This window comes from Prosopis cineraria, unplaced genomic scaffold, assembly GCF_029017545.1.
Source record: "Prosopis cineraria cultivar Desert tree isolate PC_DT_omini unplaced genomic scaffold, ASM2901754v1 PC3, whole genome shotgun sequence".
Classification (NCBI taxonomy): domain Eukaryota; kingdom Viridiplantae; phylum Streptophyta; class Magnoliopsida; order Fabales; family Fabaceae; genus Prosopis; species Prosopis cineraria.
Genome location: NW_026555334.1, coordinates 44,249,679 through 44,275,654, shown reverse-complemented (window position 1 = coordinate 44,275,654; position 25,976 = coordinate 44,249,679). Strand labels below are relative to the sequence as shown.

Below are 25,976 nucleotides of genomic sequence, written 5' to 3'. Positions count from 1 at the left end.
TCTGCCTCTCAGGGTACTCTTCGCCCGAGCTTCTGCTTGTGTGCTAATAATCGTTGTGCACATATTTCCCGAGATAAAAAATGAAGCCGAATGATTCTGGGTTCTCTAATATGCACTAACAGCTTCCTATTTCATTATTCTATAGATTATAGAATATTACACTTTGCCATCGTAATTTTTTTTATTCGACCAAATCTTTTTTTATAACTTGATGTCAGTTAGGTCTTTTAATTTTTATGTATCAATATTTTGGCCGAAAAGGTTGATGATAAGTAGTTAACAAATCTGAGTGCGCTTCACAGTTGTTTCTGTCGGTGACGCTGTGAGAAGGGTGTTTCTCTTTGAAAGGGATGGATGCTAGTACGTAATTTATTGCAATCATTTGAGCCCTTCCTGACCGGTAATGATTGGGAAAAAATTTTTTATTAGAAGGGCACTAAGAAATAATGAGGTAATAAAGACTGAGATTCTGTTTGAAGAAGACTGTCATGGCGCATTCATTCGAGATTAGAGATCCACTAAGATGGTAAAAAAAAAAAAAGGTACGATCACTCTTTAATCAGGACTTTGTAAAGAAATTTACATGTCATTAATCCTATCCTACAAAGCATGTATCTTTTATTTATCATAGTTTTATGTTAAAGGATAAAGGGACAAAGATACCTTACCAGGACATCTAGTATTTTAAAATCAAAAAAACAAGGTGTTTGCAATTCGAACCACGTACACCTAAATGTAAAACCAGAGTTTGAGAGGAAGAGAAAGAAGATGTATCCAGCTTAGAGAGTGAAAGGAAGAAGAAAAAGATGCAGTTGTAAGGATTGTTTAGTGCATTGATAGGTGGCAAACACATTCAACATTTAATATTAAAAATTTATAAATGTTAAAATAAGTTAATGATTTAATCACTCTTATATTTAGACAACATTATGAGTACCTGTACATTTTTTTTATTTTAGCATATTAAATATTTTTGTCAGATCATTTGATAAGTAGTTTTGCTCTTTTTATCTTACATTTTAAAAGAGAAAATTGAAATGGCTATGAAGATACAAAAGCTGAATATATGTGGACATTGTTATTTTGGGAGATAGAGAAGCATGGTGCTGGTTCATGGAAATTTCCTCCTTTCTTTTCTTTTTGTTGAATGGAAACTTTCGTGTTTGTTTCTAAGAATGATGCCAAAAAGTTGAAAAGGTTGTCAGTAGAGCCAGTAATTTGACAGGTTGAGCTTATTTAAATCAGGCTTAAAAAATCTTACTCTTTCTAAAAAGCTCATATAGTCAAGTCCGGCCCTAACACCTTTGGGCTTATTCGGGCTGGTCTGAATACCCGAAACTTTAAAAATATTTTTTATTTTTTAATCAATTTTAATTTTTAAATAATTTTATTAAACATAAAATATTTTTTTAACTTAAAAAGAATAAAAAAAATAATAACTTATCAACTTTGTAGTTAAGTACTTAAATAGCTCTATTACTATTTTGTTATATTATGTGTAATTTATTTATGAATGTTTCCTTTATTTGTAAATTAATGTCGTATTTATTTAAATATTTTCATTATCAGGGTTATATAAAAATATTTATATATTTTAATTGAATCATATTATTTTAATTATAATCAATTTAATCTCAATTTAACTACAATTAGACCATTAATTTAAAATTATTGTCCTAATTAGTTTAAAGTTTTTAACAACTATTAGATAAACTGTACTTTTTATTTTTAAAAATATGAAAAAATAGCTATCATTATATTATATAAAATAAAATCATTTAATTATGGGTAAAATACTATTTTTTTGAATTTTTTCTTTAACCTTTATATTGTTTAAGTCCTATATATAAAGGTTATTTACTTTAATTCATTCTTAATTTTTAACTAAGTCTGACGTGGATGATAATCAAATAATTATCTAAAAATATTATTTTATTTGTTATGTTTGTTTAGTAGTAGAGCTGGAATTTGTACATGCCCAAATTTTATTTTTAAAATTATTTTTAATTTAAAATTAATTATTTTATTTTATAAAAAATATAAAATATAATTTTTTGGATAAGAAAATGGTGTATAAGACTCAATTTTTCTAAAAAAAAGATTGAGTCTTAAAATATAAAAATTAATATTAAAATATATTTTAATTATTATTTTGAGATATTTTATTTGATTAAAAATTATAAAAATAGGAAAATATACTATTTTTATTTTTTTTAAAATAACTATAGTAATACACTCAAATATATGATATTTTAAAATAAAATGATATAAAACTTAAAAAATAATTGATATTTATTATATTATATATATTTTTAAAAATATATTTTTTTATTTGGGTATTCGGGCAAGCCCGAACTTGATCGGATTTGGCCTGAATTTTTTTAGACCTATTTGGACTATTCGAATATGCCTGAACAATAAAAAATATTATTTTATTGAGGCTTAGGATTAAATTTTTCAAACGAATTTGAGTTAGTTCGTCGAATTTGATTCAAATTACTGACCTTAATTGTCAGCAAGACAACAACCCGAGACGACAAAGGAAAGCAAGGGTTTAGGTTGTTGACCATGTGTGTGTTTGTGTTGTTTAACTGCTGCTTCACTCTTCCCACTCTAAGCCACCTAATCTCCGTCTTTTAATCTTTCATTTTCCTTTCCTGTCATGTGCTTCCATTTGTCCCCGCAGGGCCACGTTGAGTAGCTTCGGAGCTTCCAAAGCAGAAGAAGAGTGGCTTTGTGGGTTTAACAAAAGGTGACTTCTCCATGGAACCAGAGCAACACCCCAGAAAACTAAATAAATAAACAAACCCAATGATAGGTAGTTCTGCATTAATGACGAATCCATGCAGAGAAAATGGGCCATCATAGTAAAATAATGAATCATATTACATCATTAAAGAGTACGTAATATGGAACATTGACTTGCAGCTGCAGTTTCCTTCTCTCTATTCACAAATCTTATTCCCTTCATCTATTTTTACCAGTAATCCCAAAAATTAAATTAACGAATAAGAAGGCCAAAAAAGGAGAAAGATAATTAGATGAATATATATTGTAGAAAAAACTGTGTGATTTGAAGATCGGCGTCATGTTTTGTTTAACCCCTCCATTGGCTGCACTGAGAAGAAGGCCTCGATATCTGTTTCCCGGCCTTCAAAGGGCAAGTGGTCTCTATGGGCGGGACCATGCAATTGTACTGTAGACACAAGGAGCTGCTTAGAGGAATCTCAGCCGTCGGACTGATCGCGATTCCCATCAGAAAATTGTGCTGCAAGTAGAGTATCTGTATGGTCGCATCCAATAACCGATCCACGAAGCTACTCGGAACCTGACCCGTGAACCGGTTGTTGTTGAGGTATAGATTTTGCACGGTCGAGAACATGGGCGACACCTGGCCCGACAACCTGTTGTAGCTCAGATCAACGGTTGGGATTTTCACCTGATCAACCGGTTGGACTGCACCCCAAAATTCATTCCTTTCTAGTTGTAAATTGTTCAACGGAAACGAGAATATCCGACCCGGAATCATGCCCGAGAACTTGTTCAGGCTGAGATCCAGATAGTTCAGTTGGTCCATCCGGTTCAACAGCCGATCCACTGGCCCACTCAACTGGTTCCATGACAACGACAGATATTGGAGGGAGGCGGGGAGAGAATCGGAAGCCAGCGAACCGGACAGAGCATTGTGCTTCAGGTCCATCCGGGTCAGCGTCTGCGATGAAAACCTAGGCACAGAACCGGTGAGGCGGTTGTGGCAGAGGATCACATTGTTTAACCCCGGTAATGCTCCGATCGACGGAGGAATGCTTCCGGTCAACTGATTGTAGCTGAGGTCGAGGGTTTTGAGATTGCGCAACTGACCCAGGGTCCCCGGAATATCGCCTGAAATGAAGTTCCGGCTGATGCCGAGGAATCTGAGGCTCTTCAAGTTAGATAATGTCTGCGGCAGAGAGCCGTATATCCTGCCCGGAACTACCGTGAACTCGGCGAGAGCAGACAGCCTGCCGATAGCTGGGTCGAGTTTGCCGGTAAGGCCAGGAGCACCGGCTCTGGGGTCCCCGAGGTTGAGAGCGATGACTTTATCGGAATCACAGTAAACGCCGGCGAAATTACATGGGTCGGAAGTGAAATCCCAAGAAGAAAGGAAATTGGATCCCGGCATGTCTTGCAGAGCCTTTCGAATGGATTGCAGAGCCAAGAAATCAACGGGGTCCAAAATGGCATGCACATATGAAGGACTTTGTATCCGTATCAAACACGCAAAAAGCAGAATGTACAAGCCAATGCCACACCAGGGTACCCTTTGATTGGCCATGGAGGGAAAACTGAAGCTCCAGTCAAAGAGAGTAACGAGAGAAGAGGAGGTCAAAAGCGTATCGTGAAAGAGGAGGGGGAGTTTGATGGATTTTTATAGAGGAAACGAATGGAGCTTTTTGGAGGGTAGAGAACGCTTTTCCGTGAGAGGAAGCTACCGGTTTCTCGTGGAAAACGGCGTGAAAGCTTTAATGGCGGAACTATCAGCATCAAACACAAATATCATGGGCAAAGATAACACAGAAAGAATTTTCGTAAACAGAAAAGATTAACCGGAGCGAGAGATGAGAAGAAAGGTAAATAGATGGCTTGAAAGAGAAGCAAATGCTGAATCTTTTTTGGTAATGGTACTCCTCTCGCTTTGCTTTTTCATTATTTTGGCTTCTCAGGGAAGAAGCAATGACAACCCCAGACGCTGCTACTATTCTGTTTCTCTTTCTCCCCCTATATATATCAGCAGCAACACCAAGGATATGTCACAGAGAAATACTAATACTTTAATTGTACAGTAATTTTAATAATGGCGTATTTTTTGTTTCTTCACAGGGAATAGGTTTGGGTCAAACGGTTGTCCGAGCCTACGTGGGGTCCAAACCTTAGGTGTGGACGACAGCTCATGCGGTTCCATACGGTGGTTCGGGGTGGCTCACGTGACCACGCGGTGCTGTCTCCCCAAAAGCACGAACGACGAGTTTCCTTGAAATTTTAGTGGGCCCGTCACCCGTATTTGTAACCTTCCCATCCATGCCGTACGTTAGATTTTTCTTTTTTCTTTTTTTGGGGGGAAATTACTCATTCCAGTAATGGATGCAAGGTCTAATCGAGAAAGTTATTTTAATTCTAGATATAAGATTTTGATCGTCTATCTCCCATTAGTTAATTTTTTTTCATATAGTACCCTTATTAATTTAAAAGCTTTCATTATCTTCTTTGTTTCGATGTTTAATATGCATGGGAGTCAAGCTCAATTAAATGTGACAATACTAAAATCTAACATAACCAGAAATAGTTATATCAAAAAGAGGATATTAAAAAAAACATTTTTATATAATAATAACAAACAATCAACCTAGGCAATTATTTTAACTTCAGTAAATTACTTTTTTGTTGCCATTTTGCTTTACTAAATTATCAATAAACTTTATAATATTTAATTGTGTTATATAGGATTCAAAATAATTCTCCTTTACTTTTTCTCCCGAATATCAGAATTAAGTGATGCATCCTTTGAAATTGAGAACCCTTGAATTGCATGAACTTTATCTTTTTTTTTTTTTAAAGAGGAAGAAGATTTCATGTTTTATAAGAAATAATAAAATAGAAAAATTATTTGAAAAGAACAACTTTACCCAAATTCATGAATATCAATTTTAGAGTATTTAAATTTTAGGATCATGCAATGTTGTCCAATATCCACTAATAATAAGAAAAGAAGAACAATACTAAAGCCAAATGTTACATCAACCTGTTATGAAAAAAAAAGTTATATCTGCCTTTTGCTTTAAGAAAAAATTTGTGGTTAATACTTAATATTATCAGCGAGGAGTTAAGAAAAAAGAAAAGAAGCGAGGACAGGAAGCAAGCCAGGTTGGGATTTGAGGGGCTTCGTGGGAGAAAAAAAAAGGGAGGCAAAGGCGTGGGTGATACGTGAGGAAGGGGATGGGTAAGAGACAGCTAGCAAGGCTGCAAAAGAATAGAAAAGCGAGACGTGGGTGTTGTTGTCTTCTTTTGTTGTCACTTGTGTTGTGGGGAGTGCACTGCGATTCTCTTTTACTTCACCGGTCAATGGACCCAGTTCAGGCTCTCACTCACACGCGTCTTGTGCATTTTTCTCCCTACCTGCTACCTGTTTCTGAACATCACACTTTTAATCCCCTCTTCTTCTTCTTATATGAAATTTACACTACGAAAAAAGCAACAGAAAGAGAAATTTTATGACTGCCCTTTGGTCTGATTGAAAGGTAGTTTGAAGCTCAATTTAGCCCCCAATCGATGGAGAGGAAGAGCTCTGTTGCAATTGGAGTCAAAGATATGGATGGTTGAAGCTTGTCTGCCAATTCACTTCCTTTTTAACCAAATGCCATGTGACACAGAATGAAAGTCAACATTTAACAGAATCATACCAACCATATCAGCTCTTCCCTGTGTACTTAAGGAAAGTTTGTTTCATTTCCATTTTCTTTTGACCCTGAATTGTGCACCTTTCTCTTCACTCATACTTGCTCCGACTGTGAAAGCTTCTCCAACAAGCCAACTTCTCTAATAATCCATCCTACTCTACATCTTTTGCCCCAACACCCTATTGCGTTGAGCCCAAGTTATTGTCAGTCAAACGACTTGTATCATGATATTTCTATCTGCTTCGACAAACTCTCATGAATCCTAACAAAAAACGCTTATTTATGAATGCAAGTTAAGCATGTGAGTATGGTCCCAGAAATAAAGAAACAAACAATCATAGTACTATACATATATCATCACATTTGAACTTCATTCTTAATTTGGCAGAATAGAAACCAGTGAAGATAGTTCTGAAAAACAGTTCCAATGGCCCCCATCTCGTTCATTAAAAGAAGCGTGGAGATGTGTAAGGATCACACCAACTCCAACGAACCCAAGCACCCACTTCTTTTTTAATTTCCACGCTCTAGTAAATGACCTTCAATTATGGAGTTTGAGGTTGCCTGATGAAAAGTAATTTCACTGTGTGTGTGTGTGTGTGTGTAAAATATCCCCCCAAACGCCCTTACAAGATTCTTTGGGCATGCGTATTATAATTTAAACGGCTGTGCTGTCTTTTTCACATTTGCCACGCTACCATGATCACGCACATGTTGATCTTCAGGGCATTGCAAAGCTATTGAACCCTTATCCATGCAAGGAAATCGTTGGTTCTTAAACATTGAGATTACAAATTCGAAGCATCAAGGGATAAGGTTTCTAACAATTGAATTGCTTTCCAATTACCATTATTAAGATTTGGTCTGTTACAGGTGGGGCACATTACATTTGGAGAACCAAATCATTCTTTCCACCTGTTTTCAGTAAATGCCACTCAGATCTGCAACCTCTTACGCTTCTACTTTATTTTTGTGTATCACAAGATACATGGAAGTGAACTCACAGAGGCTGAGTTAATAATACCATATGTCTGAATTCTGAAACATAACAACTGCACCCCAACCCCTTTATGCGCAGAGAAGCTCAAATTCTCGTTGGGCCTAGCCAATAATTTGTTTCAAAAATGAATTACATTCTTCACAATTTCTCAATTCACGAGATAGCAAGGGTTTTTTATGCTTAGATTTAAAAGGAAAATGGAAACCTAGACGGTAACCATGTTCATGGAATTGTTCTCAGCAATAGCCCATAAACTCGATCACCTCATTGGGTAAATTCTGAAACTTCAGAACAAGTTAACTGGGGAAAAAAACATACACGGAGCAGCAAACTAGATGACTTATGCTTATTCAATTCACATGAATACCCCCATTCAGAAACTGGAAGCTACATTAACTCTAAAACTCCAAACTATCTCTGTACCGTCACAAGCCTGATCAATTGCATTTCACTAGTCAGCAATTACTCTGCCGTGGAAATTGAACCACCTAGCCCGGATTCCTCTCGTTGTAGCTACCAAATCAAGCAATATAGTAAAGTACTGTCAGGTTCAAACGGCCTAAAAAATATCACACCAACAAATATCATCAAAGAACAGCTTCATAATCTGTGTCAAAAATCTGGACTAGTCTCAACTTGGAATCCAGAAAATTAATCCCTCCGCAATTCACGACCTAATTGCTATCGCGTATGTTTCATTCTTAATCTTGATGTCACTCAACTACTCCCAAACCGAAACCCAAACCCAATTCTCGAGATGGGTTATGGATCTCATGGTTTTCTCCAAAACGTCATATGGACGCCATTAAGCCCAAACCCTTTTCGGGCGAAAAACAATTTCAGCCCAAACCCTTCACATCAAGAAAATTTATGTAGTATGTGCTAACTGTTGACTGTAATACAACAAACTACCCGAATGCGTGCAGAATGGCCTACAGCGATTGCCTTGAAAATTGTATGCAATCCAACTTACTCGAATTAGCAAACTCAAAATAAGCTTGTAATCTTAAACAGCAAAAATTTTACATCCCAGTGTCTTCCTGTGTAGTTTCTTTCTTTACACTTGACACATACATCTCCAATCAAGAAACTCTGATAAGAGAGGGAAGGGAAGAGAAGCAACAGAGGAAGCTGCTGATTGATTTGTTTGAACTACTACTCAGAATGGAGGAACTCGTCCTCCAAGACTTTACGAACAAATGAGAGTCGAGTTTTCTCCACGTGCTTCAAGCCGCTAAGGTTGCCGTTCAGAAGCTGCACAACCTGCACCAGAATCTCAATTGCTAAATGAACTCTATAGCGAAGACCACTTTGTAAAAAGCATTAAAGTGAATGACGAGCAAATCTAAGTCGCGTGGAAATTCCAAAAGAATGTGCCTGTCTCATGGAGGGCCGGCGAATTGAGGATTGCGGGATACAGAAAGAAACCACCAAGAGAACCAAATAAATCTGATGACAGTCGTAGTCTTGGCCTAGTGAAGGGTCAACCAACTCCCTAGTATTTTTCTTTTTCAGCAATGATCTTGCCTGAAAATAAGTTAACCAAAAAAAAAAAATGCCAATGCAGTCAGTATTCTATTAGCCCCGTGCGAAGAGAGGGATTTGTGTTGAAATTGGTTAACATCCATACCCACAAAACGAGGCTTTGCTGTGAATAATCAAGCGCTCGCCGCCCAGTGACCAATTCTAATAACAATACACCGAAGGCAGACACATCTCTTTTCTCGTCTACTATGCTATGAAGTAAGTATTCCGGAGCAAGGTAGCTGTGACAATCCAGATTGGAATTTTAATTTGAAGTCATATTTTGTAACGGCCAGAGAATGGAGTAATTGGGAAGGCCACAAACCCGAAAGTCCCTTCAAATTTTGAAACGGTATGATGAGTCCAATTCTCTGGCGACCATTTTGCTAGCCCAAAATCACAAATCTACATTATAATTCCGTAATATCCCAATCAAATCATTAAACCATAGCGGTACTGCTTTTTTCATGCGATCTACGTTAACTTAAGAGTAAAATATAGAAATAAAGCAGAGTAAGCACATGCCTAGGGTTCAAAGTCCTCACTAAGCAAGATGTTGGCAGCCTTTATATCTCTTTGGATAACTCTCCTATGACAAACTTCTTGAAGATAAACTATGCCTTTGGCCGTTCCCAATGCAATTTTGCGCCTTGCACACCATGGCAGTTTCTCCTTCGAACCTTATGCAAAATCCCAAAAAGTAAACAAATCTAAATTACAGAGGTCAATGAAATTGGGTCTCGGATTTGGTAAGGCGGGAAATTCATGAACTGGGCATTGCGGGCATACCGTAAACCAACAAAGTTAAGCTCCCCTTTTCAGACAATTCAAGGACAAGATGCATTCCCCCTTCCACTCCATAGCCAACCAACTTAGAAGTATCGGGACGGTTCACATGAGCCATTATGCCCAGTTCTGATAAAAAATCCCAGATGATCTCATCTGGGGTTACTCAAGTTAGCCGTTTAATTGCTACCAGCTGACCATTTCGCAAACGCCCTTTGTAAACTTCAGCGTAACCTCCTTTTCCAATCAAATTCTCTGTGCCAATTAACGTAAAATTTAACATTAATCACAATTTAGATTCAAACACTCATTTCATTCACCACATTTCACTTTCTCTCTAATTCATCTTGTTATTCATTTTCTCTCCATTGTTATTCATTTTCTAGCACCATAACCTCTACTTCTAGCCATCAAATCTCCATAAAACATACACCATTCTTCATCCTTTCCTTCCATTTTCACAAGAATCTAAGCTCATTTTTCTCATCCAAGCTTCCATAGAGTTTGGCCACTTGGTGTTTCTCCTAGGGTTCTTGAAAATGAAGATAGTTGGCTAAATTTCTTGGTAGAATCCTAGAGAGATGAAGATGGAAGATGAATCTAGAGCTTCATTTGGCTAAGTTTCTTTTGTTTCCTATTCTTTTTTCTTTTTACTTGATGATTGGATATTTTAATCTAGAGTTATCTAGAGTTTGATCATTATGACTTGTAAATTCTAATGTGAAATTGATTTTGATGCTATGAAAAAGGGATTGTATTGTTAAATTCTTTCTTTGGCTGCCATGGACTAATTTAGCCACTTAGTATTTAGCACATAATCTTGTGTTTTTCATTTAGTGAAATATATGTATTGATGTTGTATAATCTTGTAATGTTAATGCTTGTGATGTTGAGTAGCTTGACATAATTTTGTGATTGCTCAATTCCTTATTTAGCCATGGAACTTGAGGGGAGATTTTGATTGATTCACTTGGCTAATCTTTGCATTAATTAGTTAAATGAATTAGGAACTTTGATTTAAGACTTAAGGAATTTAGCTAATTAGGTTAATTGACTTAGGATAATCTTCTTACCTCAAAACAACTTTGGTCAAGAGGAAAGAAAAGCTAAATTTAACTTAATCATAAGAAGATGATGATTCTAAAGTCAACTAATCTCTAAAGTTTCACATTATTAAAAAGGAAAGTCCACACCATTCACTTTAATTTTTATCACATTGAGTCATTTATTTCATTAGATAGCCTTTTAGTTGAACATAAACCATTCCTTAAGAGATGATCTAGGCTGGCCCTATACCATATAAGGGTTAATTCTAATTTTATTTTGAAGGTTAGATGACTATACCTCATTACCAAGGCCAGGGGACAAATTTAATTGTTTTTAATTGTAAACCCAAGGGACAAATTTATGTCACCACAGCCATCCAGTAGAGAAGTATAAGAATTTAAAGGAGAAAACTAACCTTAAATGATGTACTGGATGAATGTCGCATGTGGGAATGAAGTTATGTGACTGAACTCAGTTCTTGATTTTCACAGCAAATAATTCACACTAAAGAGAGAAAGAGAATGAAGGAAAATCAGAGAGTAAAATCCTAAACTTTCGTTTATTGCCAAAATGAGATATCTACTTACTAATAAGCAATATCCACAATGCGCATGATAAGAACATGTGAGATATGGTTATCTAACTGTTCCCTCCTTAATACAAAAGTTAAAAGGGAGAAAATTACATTTGAGGCCCTGAAAGAATTACACATTAAGCCTAAGCATTTCTCATAATTGTGACAAAAATTCATTCCTTAATTGGGCTTATATTTAGGTTTTATCCACTAAGGGTAGATATCTCAACATTTTTCATTCACACTTGGTGGAAAAGATAATGTCAGGCTTGTCCTTTTCTTTTCTCTCTTTTCATGCAAGGTGCTTTGTTGTGACCTCATAGGATTGACGCCTTCGTTTTGAGTGTTCGTACTAAGAATCCTATTAAAAACTAGCACAAATAACCTTATAACTTAATTTATTCTTAATTAAATTTTTGCTTTAATGTCCTAAATTTATCAATATTTACTTTTCTCATTATAACTAATCTAATCTCTCTTGAGTCAGTCTAAGACTCAGATAGTCTCCTTTAATTGCATAGTACCCACATATATGAATTATCACATTATTTTATGAGGGACATGTCTTGAATATGAGCAAGAATGTGTATATTTAAGGTAATTTTCCTTTTGCTTGAATATCACTTTAATAGGAAACAGTCGCTTTTCTAACATGATACCTTTAAATCGCATCAATCATGATGATAGGATGTATGTTAAAGTAGCATACACTATGACATGTCTCTATGATAATGTCAAAATTAAAGGACATCATTGAAAAGATTTTCCTTTCTAGGACTCACACAGTAATGAAGTGAGAATTTATTCACTTGCTTCCCAATTGCCATTTTTAAGCATATGTGATATGAAACACATGTTATGGTGTTACTCTTGCTTGTAAGAGCGTATGTCATTTTCATTTATTAATAACACCAAACAAAACTTAAGCAATTGTACCACTGAACCTAGACCTAAATTATTATATTCTATTATATTCTATTCTATTAATCTCATATGACGTCAATTTAAAAGAATTAGTTATTTGGCTACAAGCATCATGAATATAGAGATCCATGACTCGACCTAAGTACACTTATGAATCTCATCTCAACTTACTTTTTAATTGATGCGGCATATGATTTGTGCTTCTTCTCTACCATATCAACACTTCTATTGCCTTACTGGTGAACATAAATATCTCGTCTTTGATTTGAATGTCAAAGGCAGTTACTTGTGTAAGAGAGTTGATCCTATTAGCCTGTACAACATACTAGACATTGTATATTTTGAAGTACATACATATGGAAGTAATGAAAATTTTTTATTAATATAACCAAAATATTACACCAAGTCTGTCTTTTCAAAATCTAAACATACCAAAAGCCCTTACATATTTCTCAAATATCTCTTTAACTATAGGTTTTGTTAAGGGATCTACTATTATACAGTCGTGAAAATTGTACTTAATATTTATGTGCTTGGTTCTAATTTGGTACTTAGAATATTTAGTATAGGCTATGGCTGCAATGTTGTCACAATGAATTAACATTGAATTTGTACTTTCATTTCCCAATTCAAGATATTCTAAAAATATCTTCAGCTATAACCTTTTGCACTACTGCAGTACATACTACAAACTCAACTTTTATAGAGTGTGGGGCAATGCATGTATGCTTCTTGTTGTTCTAACAAATGGCCCCATTGTTCGACTAGAAAGTGTATCCTGAAGTCAATCTTCATTCGTCTTTATCTCCACCCAAATTCATGTCGGAGTATCCTGTCAGGCATGGATCACTCCCTTAGTAACACAATGCATAATCAACAGTACCCTTCAAACATCTTAAGATTCTCTTCACAGCCTTTCAGTGTTCTTTATTAGGGTTGGATTGGTAATGACTCACAAATTTTGCTGCATAGCAGATGTTTGTTCTTGCACACATCATTACGTACATCATACTTCTAACTGCACTGGCACATGGAACTCTTTCCTTCTTCTTTTTTTATTTTGAGAACATACTTGTTTCTAATAGCCTTTCCACCACATGATAAATCAACTAATTTTTATACTTAGTTAGTCTTTGTGGAATCCATTTCTTCTTCCATTACTTTCTTTCATTTATCCTTAACAAGTTCTAATAAAGCTTCATTTACAAAACGTGACTCATCATCACCTTAAGGAGTTACCATCAATGCTCCACCCTCAATTTGGAAGCGCCTTTCTGGCGCACCCTCTCTATTACTTTTTTGAAGTGGGGTCTTTTGTAAATTTTGAATCTTTATGGGTCTTTTGGTAGACCTTTTAGAGATCCTATTTAGATCAGCATTTTGTGATGATTCAGGCATATCTATTTGTTTTATATTATGTTGCTCCTGTGTCTCATAAAGAGATATAGTTTTGTCAACTTCTCCCTTGCTAGGAAACTCATTTTCTATAAACGTGGTATTCCTATGTTCAATTTCAATTATAATTCCATTAGCATTTTCACTAATAAAAACATAACCCTTTGATTGCTCAAAATATGTTATAAAGATACAAGTCTTCCCCCTTAGACCTAATTTTTCATATTTATAGGAATCATCATGGACATATGCAGCTAACTCCCATGATTTTAGGATATTTAAATCAATTTTATTTTTTTGTCCATAACTCATAGAGTGTGGAAGTAATTGATTTTGAGAGCACATGATTAAATATGAAGGCTACAGTTAGCAAGGCATCCCTCCAATACGAGATTGAAAGATTTGCTTATGTCATCATTGACCTAACCATATCTAAAAGAGTTCTATTTATTCTTTCATTAACTCCATTTTACTGTAGAGTGTCAAGAATGATTAGTTGTCTAATTATTCATTTTTCTTCACATGGTTCTTTAAATTGATCAAACAATTATTTACATCCTCAATCAATTTGCAATGCTTTAATTTTACTATCCATTTAACTTTCAACCTCATTGATGTATCATCTAAAGCACTCAAGAGCTTCAGACTTTTCTAATACCAATATAAGAATTTGGAGGAGAAAACTAACATTGGGTGAGGTACCGAATGAATGTCATATGCGAGAACGAAGTTACACGACCAAACTTGATTCTTGATTTTCATAGCAAAAAAAGTTATCACTATTTAATAGTGATAACTTTTTATCCAAAACTTCCATTTGTTGCCAAAATGAGAGATCTGCTCACTAATAAGCAGTATCCACAATGCACATGATGGTAATGTGTGGGATACAGTTAGATAACCATTTTCTCCCTAATTCGAAAGTTAAAAGGGAGAAAATTACATTTGAAGACATGAGAGAATTGCACATTAAGCCGAAGCATTTTTCATAATTGTACCAAAACCTCATTCCTTAATTAGGCTTTTATTTGGGCTACCCAACATGAAGAATTTTCAGAACCGTGTACATATTTGATCTTGAAAACAAAAGCCGAGCTCATAGTCTGGACTTTGGAGCACCTAAGCTGATGTAATTTATGTGTGCAATGGCCATATCATAATCCTAAACCAAACGTGCAATTTAGTTGATGTTAATGGACTCTTAATCAACTGTCACTTTGCTTAGTAAATCTACCCGGAAACCATGTAACGTGTATATTTGTATTTCCTACCAATCATCCTATCCCCTATATATATTTTAGATATAAGATATGGATGTATACTTCAATTTAATTTACAACACAATCGCTACATGCACAATCAAAATTGAAATTAACTGAGGGGGGCAAATTAATTGGTACGATTCATCATCATATTAATAGCGACTCTGCTTTTCTTCGTAGATGGACGGTCGTGTCTTTTTCTTGAGCACGTTAATAAGAAGATAGGTTGAGATCATTTTTGTTTAGAAACTAGAAAGCGACCTCCAATATGACGTGAATAGGTTGGCGTTTAAGCATATTGTCAACATTCATTTAGTATTTTAGTACTGGTTATTTGATTGGTGGTTCTACCCATCCCACCACAAAAAAAAAAAAAAAACCAAATTTTTGCGTGTTCAATGCCGTAATTGCTTAATATAATGAGTTTAACATGATAAATTAATTAAGAAAAAAAAAGAATGAATGAAAGATAAAAAAATAAGAGAATAAAAAAAGAGAAAAAAGGAAAAAAAATTAAATGAACCTGAGACTTTTAACATTTTAAAAAGTACAAGCTTAAATAAGAGGGAAAAAAATGAAAAAAATAAAAAAAATAACAAAAGAAATATTAAAAATAAAAAAATTTATAGTCACACATTTAATAACTATAAAATGAATTATAAATTATGAATATATAAAATATAAAGTATCTCTAATCAAATGACTAGCTACTTCAGCAAAGTAAAATGATAAGTTTAACAGTGATTTTGCTTGCCACCACCTAACCCTCTTAATTTCATTTTCTCTCTTCATTATTGTCAACGTCGGTTGACATTCTGTGTCAGACTTAACACAACGCTTGACGGTTTAACGACCAATAAAATGAATGGATTCCAATTTTAATACATGCTTTTTTCTGTGAACTTGGGAAAAAAAATTATTTGTACAACTAAGAATTCTAATCGAAAGAGAGTTATTTTATTTTCCTAACAACCGGGATCCGGAACCCGAGAAAACGCCCTGATAATGAATTCTAGTTAACGTGGACCGCAAGTCTCATTCACTTGCAACAGTCAAACATCCACAGATTTCCGGCTCCAAGCAGATGGCGTCTGCATGTGGCGCCAGGTGGCAGGAACAGTGTTTACTGCATTTTTTCTGTGCAGGGCCTTCGAACATAATAATTCGAAGGGAAGACTCAGAATTGGGAAACTGATTCAAGCGCAAGCAAACATAAAAGCAATAGATGGGAAGCGATAATAAAATTCTTTGGGAGTTGGTTTTCTCCTTTGAAAAATACACGGCAAATCTAGAGTGTAAAATTATATTTGATAATTTAGATTTAATAATTTTTAAAAATGCTTATTTAATTTGAATAATTTAGATTTAGATTGGCGGTGGACCAATGGTGGAACCATTTTGGGAAGGTCAAAGCTCAACGCGATTTTTGCGATGTTGAGCTCCTGGGGAAGGATCTTCAAGGGTTTGGTATTTTAGCAATAGCAGTTAAAGTGGTAAGTGGCTTAGTGCCCCCTCCACCGTCAAAATGATACAGCTCCTCCCCCTCCATATTGTCTCTTCTTCCCACCTGTTCAATTTCAAGGTCCCTCTCCGACCATCGCCTTCGCTATTCTCATTCTCACTCTTGGACTTGTACGGCATCATCCTCGATGTCTCTTTCCTTCCTCATCGTGGTCCTCCTCGCTTTCTCACGCCCTTACCTCTCCGCAAACAACGGGCCTTGCCCCCTCAAATTCACCATCCTCCGCGACGTCACCGGCTGGCTCAGACTACCTCGTGATCCCGCTACCCACTGCCAGCACGTCCGCAACGCCCTCCATCTTGTTCAGTCCGATTACCTCCGTCGCTCTGGTGATTTCTTCCTCCCTGCTCTCGACTCTTCTGAGTCCTGCTGGCATGATTTCCACTCTTACACTCATCAATTTGACTCCAACTTTGATATTCGCTTCTCTTGTGGATTCCAAAGCAGCTGGATCTCCCAAGGATGCATGAATATCACTACCCGTCAGCAATTCGAAACGTTTGTTCCCAAGCCAGTTCTTCAAGATGTGCGGTTGAATTGCAATCACTCGCTTGCGCATAACTCCTCTTGCTCTCTTTGTATTAACAGCTTGTCCAAGCTATCTGCTTCGTACTTGAGCGGACCGTCGATTGGAAACGTCTCCACTTGCAGGGACTATTCATCAATTTATGCTGCTGCAATCGTCAATCAATATGGACCCACCGACTCTGGGACTGCTAAGTGCTTGTTCTCCATGGATCTTGAACCTGCGAGCTCCAATCGTAGGGTGGAACGGATTGTTATTGCCCTTGCTTCCGTTGTTTGCGTGTTGGGCTTGTTATTCGTGATTGGTGGGTTCTGGCTTTGCCGGAGAGGATTGAAGAAGAATAAGATAATGAGAAAGCACAATATTAGCAGAATTAAGACGGGGTTAGATTCCGGGTTGAATTCCTTGAATGAGAGCACGACCTTAATCAGGTTCACATTCGATGACATTAAGAAGGCTACTAGGAACTTCAACCCGGGCAACGTTATTGGGAGAGGAGGATATGGGAATGTGTATAACGGAGTGTTGCCCGATGGGAGTGAAGTTGCATTGAAAAGATTCAAGAACTGTTCGGCTGCAGGGGATGCGAGTTTCGCTCACGAAGTTGAGGTTATAGCAAGTGTGAGGCATGTAAACCTCGTTGCGTTGAGAGGTTTTTGCACTGCCACAACTAATTTAGAGGGTCACCAGAGGATTATCGTCTGTGAGTTGATGAAGAATGGGAGTCTTCACGATCATTTGTTCGGTTCTATGTGTAAGAAACTCAGTTGGCCAACCCGTCAAAAGATTGCACTGGGGACTGCAAGAGGACTGACTTATCTGCATTACGGGGCTCAGCCAGTTATCATCCATAGGGATATAAAAGCCAGCAATATACTTCTGGACGAGAAATTTGAAGCCAAGGTCGCAGACTTTGGACTTGCAAAGTTCTACCCTGAGGGAATGACGCATATGAGCACTAGGATAGCTGGAACCATGGGGTATGTGGCTCCCGAGTATGCATTGTATGGACAGTTAACGGAAAGAAGTGATGTTTTCAGTTATGGTGTTGTGCTTCTTGAACTTTTGAGTGGGAAGAAGGGTCTTGAAATGAACCATGATGGCCAACCTTCTGCTCTCTCTGACTGGGCTTGGTCATTGGTAAGAACAGGTCGACCTTTGGACGTTATTGAAGATGGTATGCCAGAAACTGGTGCTCCACATGTCATGGAGAAGTATGTGTTGGTTGCTGTAGTTTGCTCTCATCCACAGTTATATGCGAGGCCAACAATGGACCAGGTGGTTAAGATGTTGGAGTCAGATGAATCAGTGCCCGCTATACCCGAAAGACCGCTTCCTCTGGTTGCTAGGAGGAGTGATATCGAGAGATCTATCAGTAATTGTGGTTCGGTTCAGCTTTATAGTCCAACTGGTTATCAATCATATGCATTTGACGGTGACCGTCATTCTTCTTTTAATTCTAATTAAGAATGAAAATGATCCAAGCTGAGGCTCCAGATCCATCACTTGTGTATATAACTATATTCCCCTTGTTGATTTCACTGTGATTATTTTAAAAAAAAATTAATATTAGATTGCTGGTTGCTGGAAGCATTATATGCACAAGCTGATGCTCCTACAACTCTGACGAAAACAGAGTCAGCTACTTCTTATTTGGTCTTCATATGCTTCTAGCTTATTAATTATTTCAGTGTCATCTATCATTTTAGTAAAAATCTTCAATGAACAGGACGGACGCACAAGGGAGCAAGCAGGGGTACCGGCCCCCATGAATCATGATATAAGATTACTTTGTAAAAAGTATATATTTTTATTTGTAACACATGTGAAAATTAATTTTGGCCCCTCACTTTCTTGTAATCTTTCATTTTGGGCCCCCGTTATATTGATTTCTAGATCCATCCCTGTCAAGGAAAGTGTTCAGGCGGTTGCTTTCTTATTCTCTCTTGCTAGCGAGGAAACCCAAAAGTTTGAGCGTTGTAGCACAGTAAATATCGGCACATGGATATATTAAAAAAGGGAGCTTATGATTTACGAATGTCGTTTTACCAATATGATTTATGAATGTATCTCTTTTATTTTATTGTATTTTATTTTTTTAAATATGGGTATTCTTGAAACGAGGTAGAACAAGAACATTTTGGTCTTTCTAGTTTTGTCTTTTGGGCTTTTGTAATGACAAAATATAGGCGTTTCTTTTCTTTCTGGGGTCTTCAGTTCAGTCAAAGCAAGAGTGAGGCGCCCGTAGACCCAATAATTAAAGGAATATAATATGATCTTGGCAATTGACCTTTGCTGAACACCAGATCAACCAATGTAACTTTTTTCAGTTTTTGTGGTAACACCAATATGACATTTTTTTTTTTAATTATGCGTCTTGAAAAGAATATTTACTTGAAACCATCAAAAGCTGGGCAGGGCTGTCCCGTTGAAGTGTTAGTAGGCCTGTTTCAAATTTCGTGCTCGACCACAGGAAGTTTATTCAGTTCATTTTACGCTCACAGGGCACTTACTTACCTACTTGCTTGATTACAAATGTACAATAATTAATAAATAATAAATTCACGCTTATTTTACGCATGGCATGAGATAAGCACTGACAAGATGTGATAATGAAGTCCATTTCCCTTGGTAGTTGGTGCACAGCTGGGCCTAATAAGGACGACAACGTAGAAATTTTGCAACATTCAATGCCCGAATTAATAATCATTTAGAATAGAAATGATTAATTCTGTATAATATGATAAGTTAATATTTAAATTTTTGTTATGAAAAATATTTATATTTAATATTTAATTATATTTTAAATAAAATTATTTTTAATAAAAGAATACTTATGAGCCATAAACAAAAAGACAAAAATATCAATGAAGACCTTTTGATAAAACTTATTTTAAATCAAAGTTTTTAAATTTTTAGCATATCACTATAATCCAAAGATCTTGATTTAATATTAAATTTTTAAGAAAAATGATAAAATTACTCTCATTTAAATTAGTATCAAAATTGTTATACTTTACTTATTCATTACCCTGTTTTACTTGTTCATTTATTTACGGAGTGTTGTTCATTGACATACTTCATTTGATTTCATTTAAAGTGTTTAAATCGTCTTAAAATAACTTGTTAGTTTTTATATTGTATGTTATTTATTTACGCATAAATTGATGTACCCTACTTTACTTGTTCATTACTCTACTTTCATTTGATTTCATTTTAGAGAAATGAACAAACGAAGTAGAACAATAAACAATGTTCTATAAGTAAATAAACAACTGAAATGAGGTAATGAACAAAGGAAGTAAATGAAACGGCTGAGGTTAGGGATTAGGGATTAGAGGATTAACAAAGGTCAAATTGGAGTCCATCCAGACATAATAAAATAATATAATTATAATAAAAGCTCATTAATAAGAAATAGTTATATGATATAAATATAAAATTAAAAAATAAAAATAAAAAACTTACAAGTTTAAAAATAATAAAAATACATGTAAATATATAATTTTAATTAATAAGAGATTGAAATATGTGAGTGAGTAGTGATAGAACATGTAGAGAAAACGTGTATGGGTTCATAAAAAAAGAAAAAAGAAAATGTGAATAGGGAGATGGGATGGAATGATAAAATTGACACCTCGTTTAAACAAAAAATTCAATAATACTGTTATGGCTCATGATTTGAAACTTTGAATAACAATGGTTAGCCATTTTGGTATTGATTGGTTGGGGACAAAGAGAGAGGATGGGAGAGATTTTGCTATCATCCTCTTATTTAGTTTGGAATAGTGGAGGGGAGGAAAAATTTTAACCAAATCCTCCCAACCTCTCTAAACTGGGGGTTGGGAAATGATGGGTATAATTTTATTGTGCAATGACCAATATGCCCCTTCTTTAAATAAAAAAATAAAATTATGTGTATATATATTGCAAGTAGTAATTATGTATTATAATTATAATCCTATATATTTAATGAGATAATTTTATCTTGTAATTGCTTATTAAAAACATTCATAATTATATTTTCTTAGAAAAATAATTTTAATAAGATAAAGGTAAATTTATCTATATATAATTATTTTTCCTCCTTTTCCTGACATTAAAACTCTTCCCTTTCCTCCCCTCGAATCAAATAAACCCTTCATTTTTATCTTTATGACTTCATCTTTCATTGTCTCTTTCTCTAAGCGAAAACAACCCCACTAACATTAGATGAAGACTATGACAAGCATCAGACAACATTTAAGAAGAGGATTTTGACTTAACAAAGATGGTATAGAGATAATGGTGAAGTAGAGTTGCCAATGAAACCCATAGAAGGTTGAAAAAGTCAAAGACAAGACCCATAAACAATAGATACATGGAGCTGGCAAACGAGAATGGACTATTAAAAATGCCAAGAAGGTCGAAGGTCTATTCTTTTCTTTTTGAGTTGGATAAGAGATCAAAGCCGAGAGGTAAGAGGCTTTTACATTTTTTTAATTTTATGTAACTCACCTAACTCACTTGACTCGTGGGGTTAGGCAAGTTAATCTTAGGTCACCTGGGTTAACTAGTACCTTAAGAAAATAAAAAAACTAGACCAAACACATTGTCGGTTCGCTGGTTAGCCAAGTTGACCAACTGGTCAAGTTTTACAAACCATGATGATACATCACTATCCTGCTAGTCTTACAACGATTAAGAATCATAATATAAACACAATCTGACATGCATATTTAATCGTTAATTAAGATAAGTATAGAGCACACTTATATTGTTTAGCGTGATAAGTGATTTAATCTTTCCTTTTATAATCAAATGAGAAGTAAGTTGCCAAAGAATCAAAATCAGAATAGGCAAGAGTAAAGGAACTGGAGTATGCTTCTTATAATAAAAATCAAAATCAACTAAATGAGATACATAAGAAAGAGTCCTTCATTTCTATCAATTATCTTTACTTTCTTAGACCTCATTTTCTGTTATGCCTAACTTATCATTTGAAGTTATATCTTTTTCATCTCCTAAAAGCTTGCTAAATTTGAAATCTAACTCAGCCTCCCTTGAGCCTTTTTCTATAGAAAATAGTTCATTGAATTATATGGTTTGCCATGAAATCTAATATTAATAAACTTTTGAAACAGAGACAAGTATGAGACACAATACAATTGAATCACCAATGCAGCTACCATGTAAAAGAAGAAGGTTCTTATCAAATAAAAAATGTGCAGCCATTTATAAGATTTTGTTAAACTCAAGATGTCACGTTAAGCTGAAAAGTTTTACAACAAGAGAAATAGCTTCAACATACTCAATTTCAATGAGATTCATTCAACGCATTTCACATTAAGTTAAGGAAATAGGTGATGCAACTTATAGAAAGACAAAAAAGTGTGAAAGAAATGGACTTGATGTGAACATGCAACAACCCGTTGCAATTACTTTACAAAAATAAACTACTTATAGGTCACTTGCAAGTGCACTGAAGGTTAACTAGACATTACTGATTAAACTTGAAAAAAGGAGTTTTGTGGTGCCACACTAGTGCAAAACTTGCTAGCTTGATTAGGGTGGTGTTTGTCCATTCTTAAATAAGAAAGCATACTAAATGATCTAACTTTTTAATTCATGCACAACATGATCTACATTGATGAAAAATGATTTTACATGATAAGGAAATCCATGACCTACTACTTGGCAATAGGGGAGAAGCTTCTACATTAAACATGTAAAAGAAAGAACTATATTGGTAAGGTTATGTTTCTAGTTATTGTGGCATGATCTAGATTTGATGCATAAGGGAATGAAATTTTTGCTAGGAATATTAGGTTGTTTCCATTTGTTAGAAAAGAGGTAGCAAGAAGAAGAAGCATGAATAGAAGTATAGGCACAACAGAAACAAAACTAATCACTTCAATTACAAAAAAAAAAATCATGAAATCTTTCCTATTTAACAAAGTATTGCTAGAAATCAAAGCTAAGTGGCCATCAAGTCATGTAAGAAAAACCATTTTTGTTTAGCAAGATAATGCTTCTTGTCATATTGGAGAAAATTATGAGGATTTTTGTATGGCAACAAGTGAAGGTGGGTTTGATAATTGCTTGATTTCTCAAACCTCCACTCTCTTAATTTAAACATTTTGGATCTTGAGTATTTTAGAACCATTCAAGCACTATAACACCAATAAGCACCTAAAACTATAGATGAGCTTGTCAAGGCCGAGGATAAATCATTTGAAATTTGCACATCTAAACAACTGAATAGGATCTTCCTAACACTACAAGTTACTATGATCAAAATTATGAAGGATAAAGGTTTAAACAAATATAACTAAAGCCATCTGAAGACTGATGTGATGGAAAGAAAAGGTGAATTGCTTAATCAAGTTAAGCATGATCCATCCATAATTGAAGAAGTGTTGGAGCACTTAGAAGAAGTGTATGGATGGTTGACATTAAAGGGGTTGATGTTTTTGTGAACTCTCTATATTTTGGTTATTAATATTTTATATTATAATTTTTCATTTAAATTACAACACACAATATTAATAGTCAATATTTTAGGATGATTGATCTCTTGCAATTTAAATATTTTATAATTGATGCTGTTGACAATAAAGCATTTCAATTGAGTAATGGCTCTTATTGGTAGTGAGTTTTCGTTACACTAATTTCTAATAAGTTTTGTCTAAAGATAAAACCTTTCTGCTATAATAGTTATAAGAAATTCAAGTTCTGAAAAAACATTTAAATTTTACTGTAAGAGAAAGATTAATTTAGTACTTGAACAAAACCAACCCAAAGAGAGTAATTAAACTAAAAAATGTGCTTATGGCCAAAGAGAGACCAAACATGATAGAGATGCACATAGAACATGATAAGCTAATATATCAAGACAATCATCAACTAGACTAACCAAAATACACAAAAGGAGTAGAAATTTCAAAGTAATCAAAGCATATAATGCAACGTGTCATATACAAATTGATTATGGTCTTTCTCTTCCTCAGTCAGATGTGTATGGTCTTCCTTTGAAAATGAAAACTTGTTAAGGTCGAATGAGTAAACAATCTTCTTTTTACTTGCTTTTCTGAACCCTAGAATTGTGCTATTATTGCCATTGCTCATTTCTTTACCATCCTCGATTGCCTCTTCATTCAAATCAAATGAGTGGACTTTCTTTTGATACTTCATTTTGACAAAGTCTAAGGACACAATGAAAGTATTGTTTGGACAAGGCTCTCAAAATCTTTCAATTTTGAGAGGTTTCCTTTCTAAGGAAGTCAAGAGTAAATCTTCTTCCCTATCAAGAAAATCATCAATTACGCACCCTATCAGTTCATCCCATGACAGACCATAAAAACCCTTTTCCATTAGACTTGAACGGCAAGCCTTGTTCAAATGGCGATGGAAGAGAAATGGTGTTTGATGGAAGAGAGGCAACCAACAGAGAGAGTGAAGACAATGAGAGAGAAAGTGATGCGAGGAACAATTCAAAGGACAAAGTAAATTGAGAGAGAGTCAAAAAGGTAAAGTGAACAAGGATATTTTAGGGATTCCAGTTTGAGATAAAAATTATACATAGGCCCGCAACTAATATTGTTGACCAAATTTAACTTCTAAAATGTGATCAATATTTGGAATTGGAGCGAGTAACTGTGAACACAGTTAGTAATAATTTCACTTAACAATACGGTTAATAAATATAAATTATGCAAGTGCAGGCTTTCAAAAATTAAGCAAATAAACAAAAAATTGCATGCGCATCTTCAATTCTTCAGTACCGGATCCCAAAAGGCACATTCTGCTTTTAATATACAGAATGCGCACCACTTTCTCTAATTAAATAAGTATGCTGGATCAGTTTGGAAAAATAAATAGTCCGAAGGCGACAACTTTTGCATTCTAGTGATGTGATTTACTACATGGTAAATAAGTTTGATTGTATAGACTATACTTTTAAGGTACACGATTACACGTTGAATAATTGAATGACTGTTTTAAATTTTATCATCTTCTCTTACTAGCAATTTTATCATCTGTTATTTTAAAATGATACTAGCTTATAAGAAGGACGACTGAACTGAAAAAGAATCAAACTGCTAGAAAAAATTTAGTAATTTAGCTAGCACGATATACTATTATTAAAGATGCACTGAACTAGAAGCCCTAACGTTTGGTGGTGTTCGAAAGATGATGCTGTTGCATTTCAAAACATAACAGTAGCCACGAACGTTATGGTTAGTTCTTTGTGGATGCTTGGAAATTTATGTTCCAACTACAAAAGTGAGTCCACCGTTGGAGATCATCATGTTCTAAGGATTCAACTTTTTTGGTCTTCTCATTCATGGCATATGTTATTGTCCAGGTCGCAAAATTTCATCTGTTGAAGTCCTCCACAGTACAACAGTTATACAAGGCTCATTCAAGCGATAAGATGAGGTGAGATGAAATTCAAGACAGTGTTTTCGATATAAAACAGCAAAGGGAAACGACCACGACTCCTCTGCTGCTTACTGCGTGAGATCCAGATCCAGTGGGGACAATTGAATGAATTGCGAAATCAACATGATGACAAATTGGAATAGATGAAATAGTTTTTGTTTTGATGGAATCTAAGAAATCAAATATAAACTATCCCCTTTTTCATAATTAGTTAACTGATTAATGACCAATGACTATTTTTTCTGTTTCTTTTTGCAGAGGCGTCATTTGAAAATTTATTAATAAAACATTTTAGAAAATTTAAGAAGTAATTATTTTTTTTAAAACAATACATCTGAAAGTAAATGCACGGAGAAATAAGGACAGATCATAATTTAATTAACGGTACCCCTTTTATTGACGAAAATAAGTAAATAAAGGTATCTTTTTTTTTTTTGGGAAGAAAGAAGTTAATTTCAAAATTATCAACTAATTTTATCTTTTCCCCCTAGTATTTGTAAAGTAACCGAACATACGTTAAGAAAATTAAGGGGAGGTTTGTCCGCCGCCCTGTGTCAT

At 35.0% G+C, this 25,976-nt stretch overlaps 2 protein-coding genes and 1 pseudogene across 4 annotated transcripts; 1 reads left to right on the top strand and 2 right to left on the bottom strand.

Annotated features, from left to right (window-relative positions):
• Positions 1-2,865: 2,865 nt before the first annotated feature.
• LOC129306587 (LRR receptor-like serine/threonine-protein kinase ERL1) lies at positions 2,866-4,755 on the bottom strand. Its single transcript, XM_054947264.1, has one exon. The coding sequence runs from the start codon at positions 4,313-4,315 to the stop codon at positions 3,098-3,100; it is 1,218 nt and encodes a 405-aa protein (XP_054803239.1). The 5' UTR covers positions 4,316-4,755; the 3' UTR covers positions 2,866-3,097.
• Positions 4,756-8,468: 3,713 nt separating this feature from the next.
• LOC129305641 (receptor-like cytosolic serine/threonine-protein kinase RBK2) lies at positions 8,469-10,200 on the bottom strand (annotated as a pseudogene).
• A 6,193-nt stretch (positions 10,201-16,393) lies between these two features.
• On the top strand, positions 16,394-18,644 carry LOC129304673 (probable LRR receptor-like serine/threonine-protein kinase RKF3). Of its 3 annotated transcripts, none has more exons than XM_054944413.1 (2): positions 16,394-16,966; positions 17,057-18,644. In XM_054944413.1, the coding sequence occupies exons 1-2, from the start codon at positions 16,596-16,598 to the stop codon at positions 18,459-18,461; spliced, it is 1,776 nt and encodes a 591-aa protein (XP_054800388.1). In that variant the 5' UTR covers positions 16,394-16,595; the 3' UTR covers positions 18,462-18,644. The 3 variants fall into 3 exon arrangements, with proteins under 3 accessions (XP_054800388.1, XP_054800386.1, XP_054800389.1); XM_054944414.1 differs by having other exon boundaries at positions 16,657-16,797; positions 16,916-18,644; XM_054944411.1 differs by having other exon boundaries at positions 16,395-18,644.
• The last annotated feature ends 7,332 nt before the right edge of the window (positions 18,645-25,976 follow it).

Excerpts from the sequence above, each read along its gene's own strand:
- LOC129306587 (XM_054947264.1), bottom strand. The coding sequence starts at position 4,315 with ATGGCCAATCAAAGGGTACCCTGGTGTGGCATTGGCTTGTACATTCTG.
- LOC129304673 (XM_054944411.1), top strand. The coding sequence starts at position 16,596 with ATGTCTCTTTCCTTCCTCATCGTGGTCCTCCTCGCTTTCTCACGCCCT.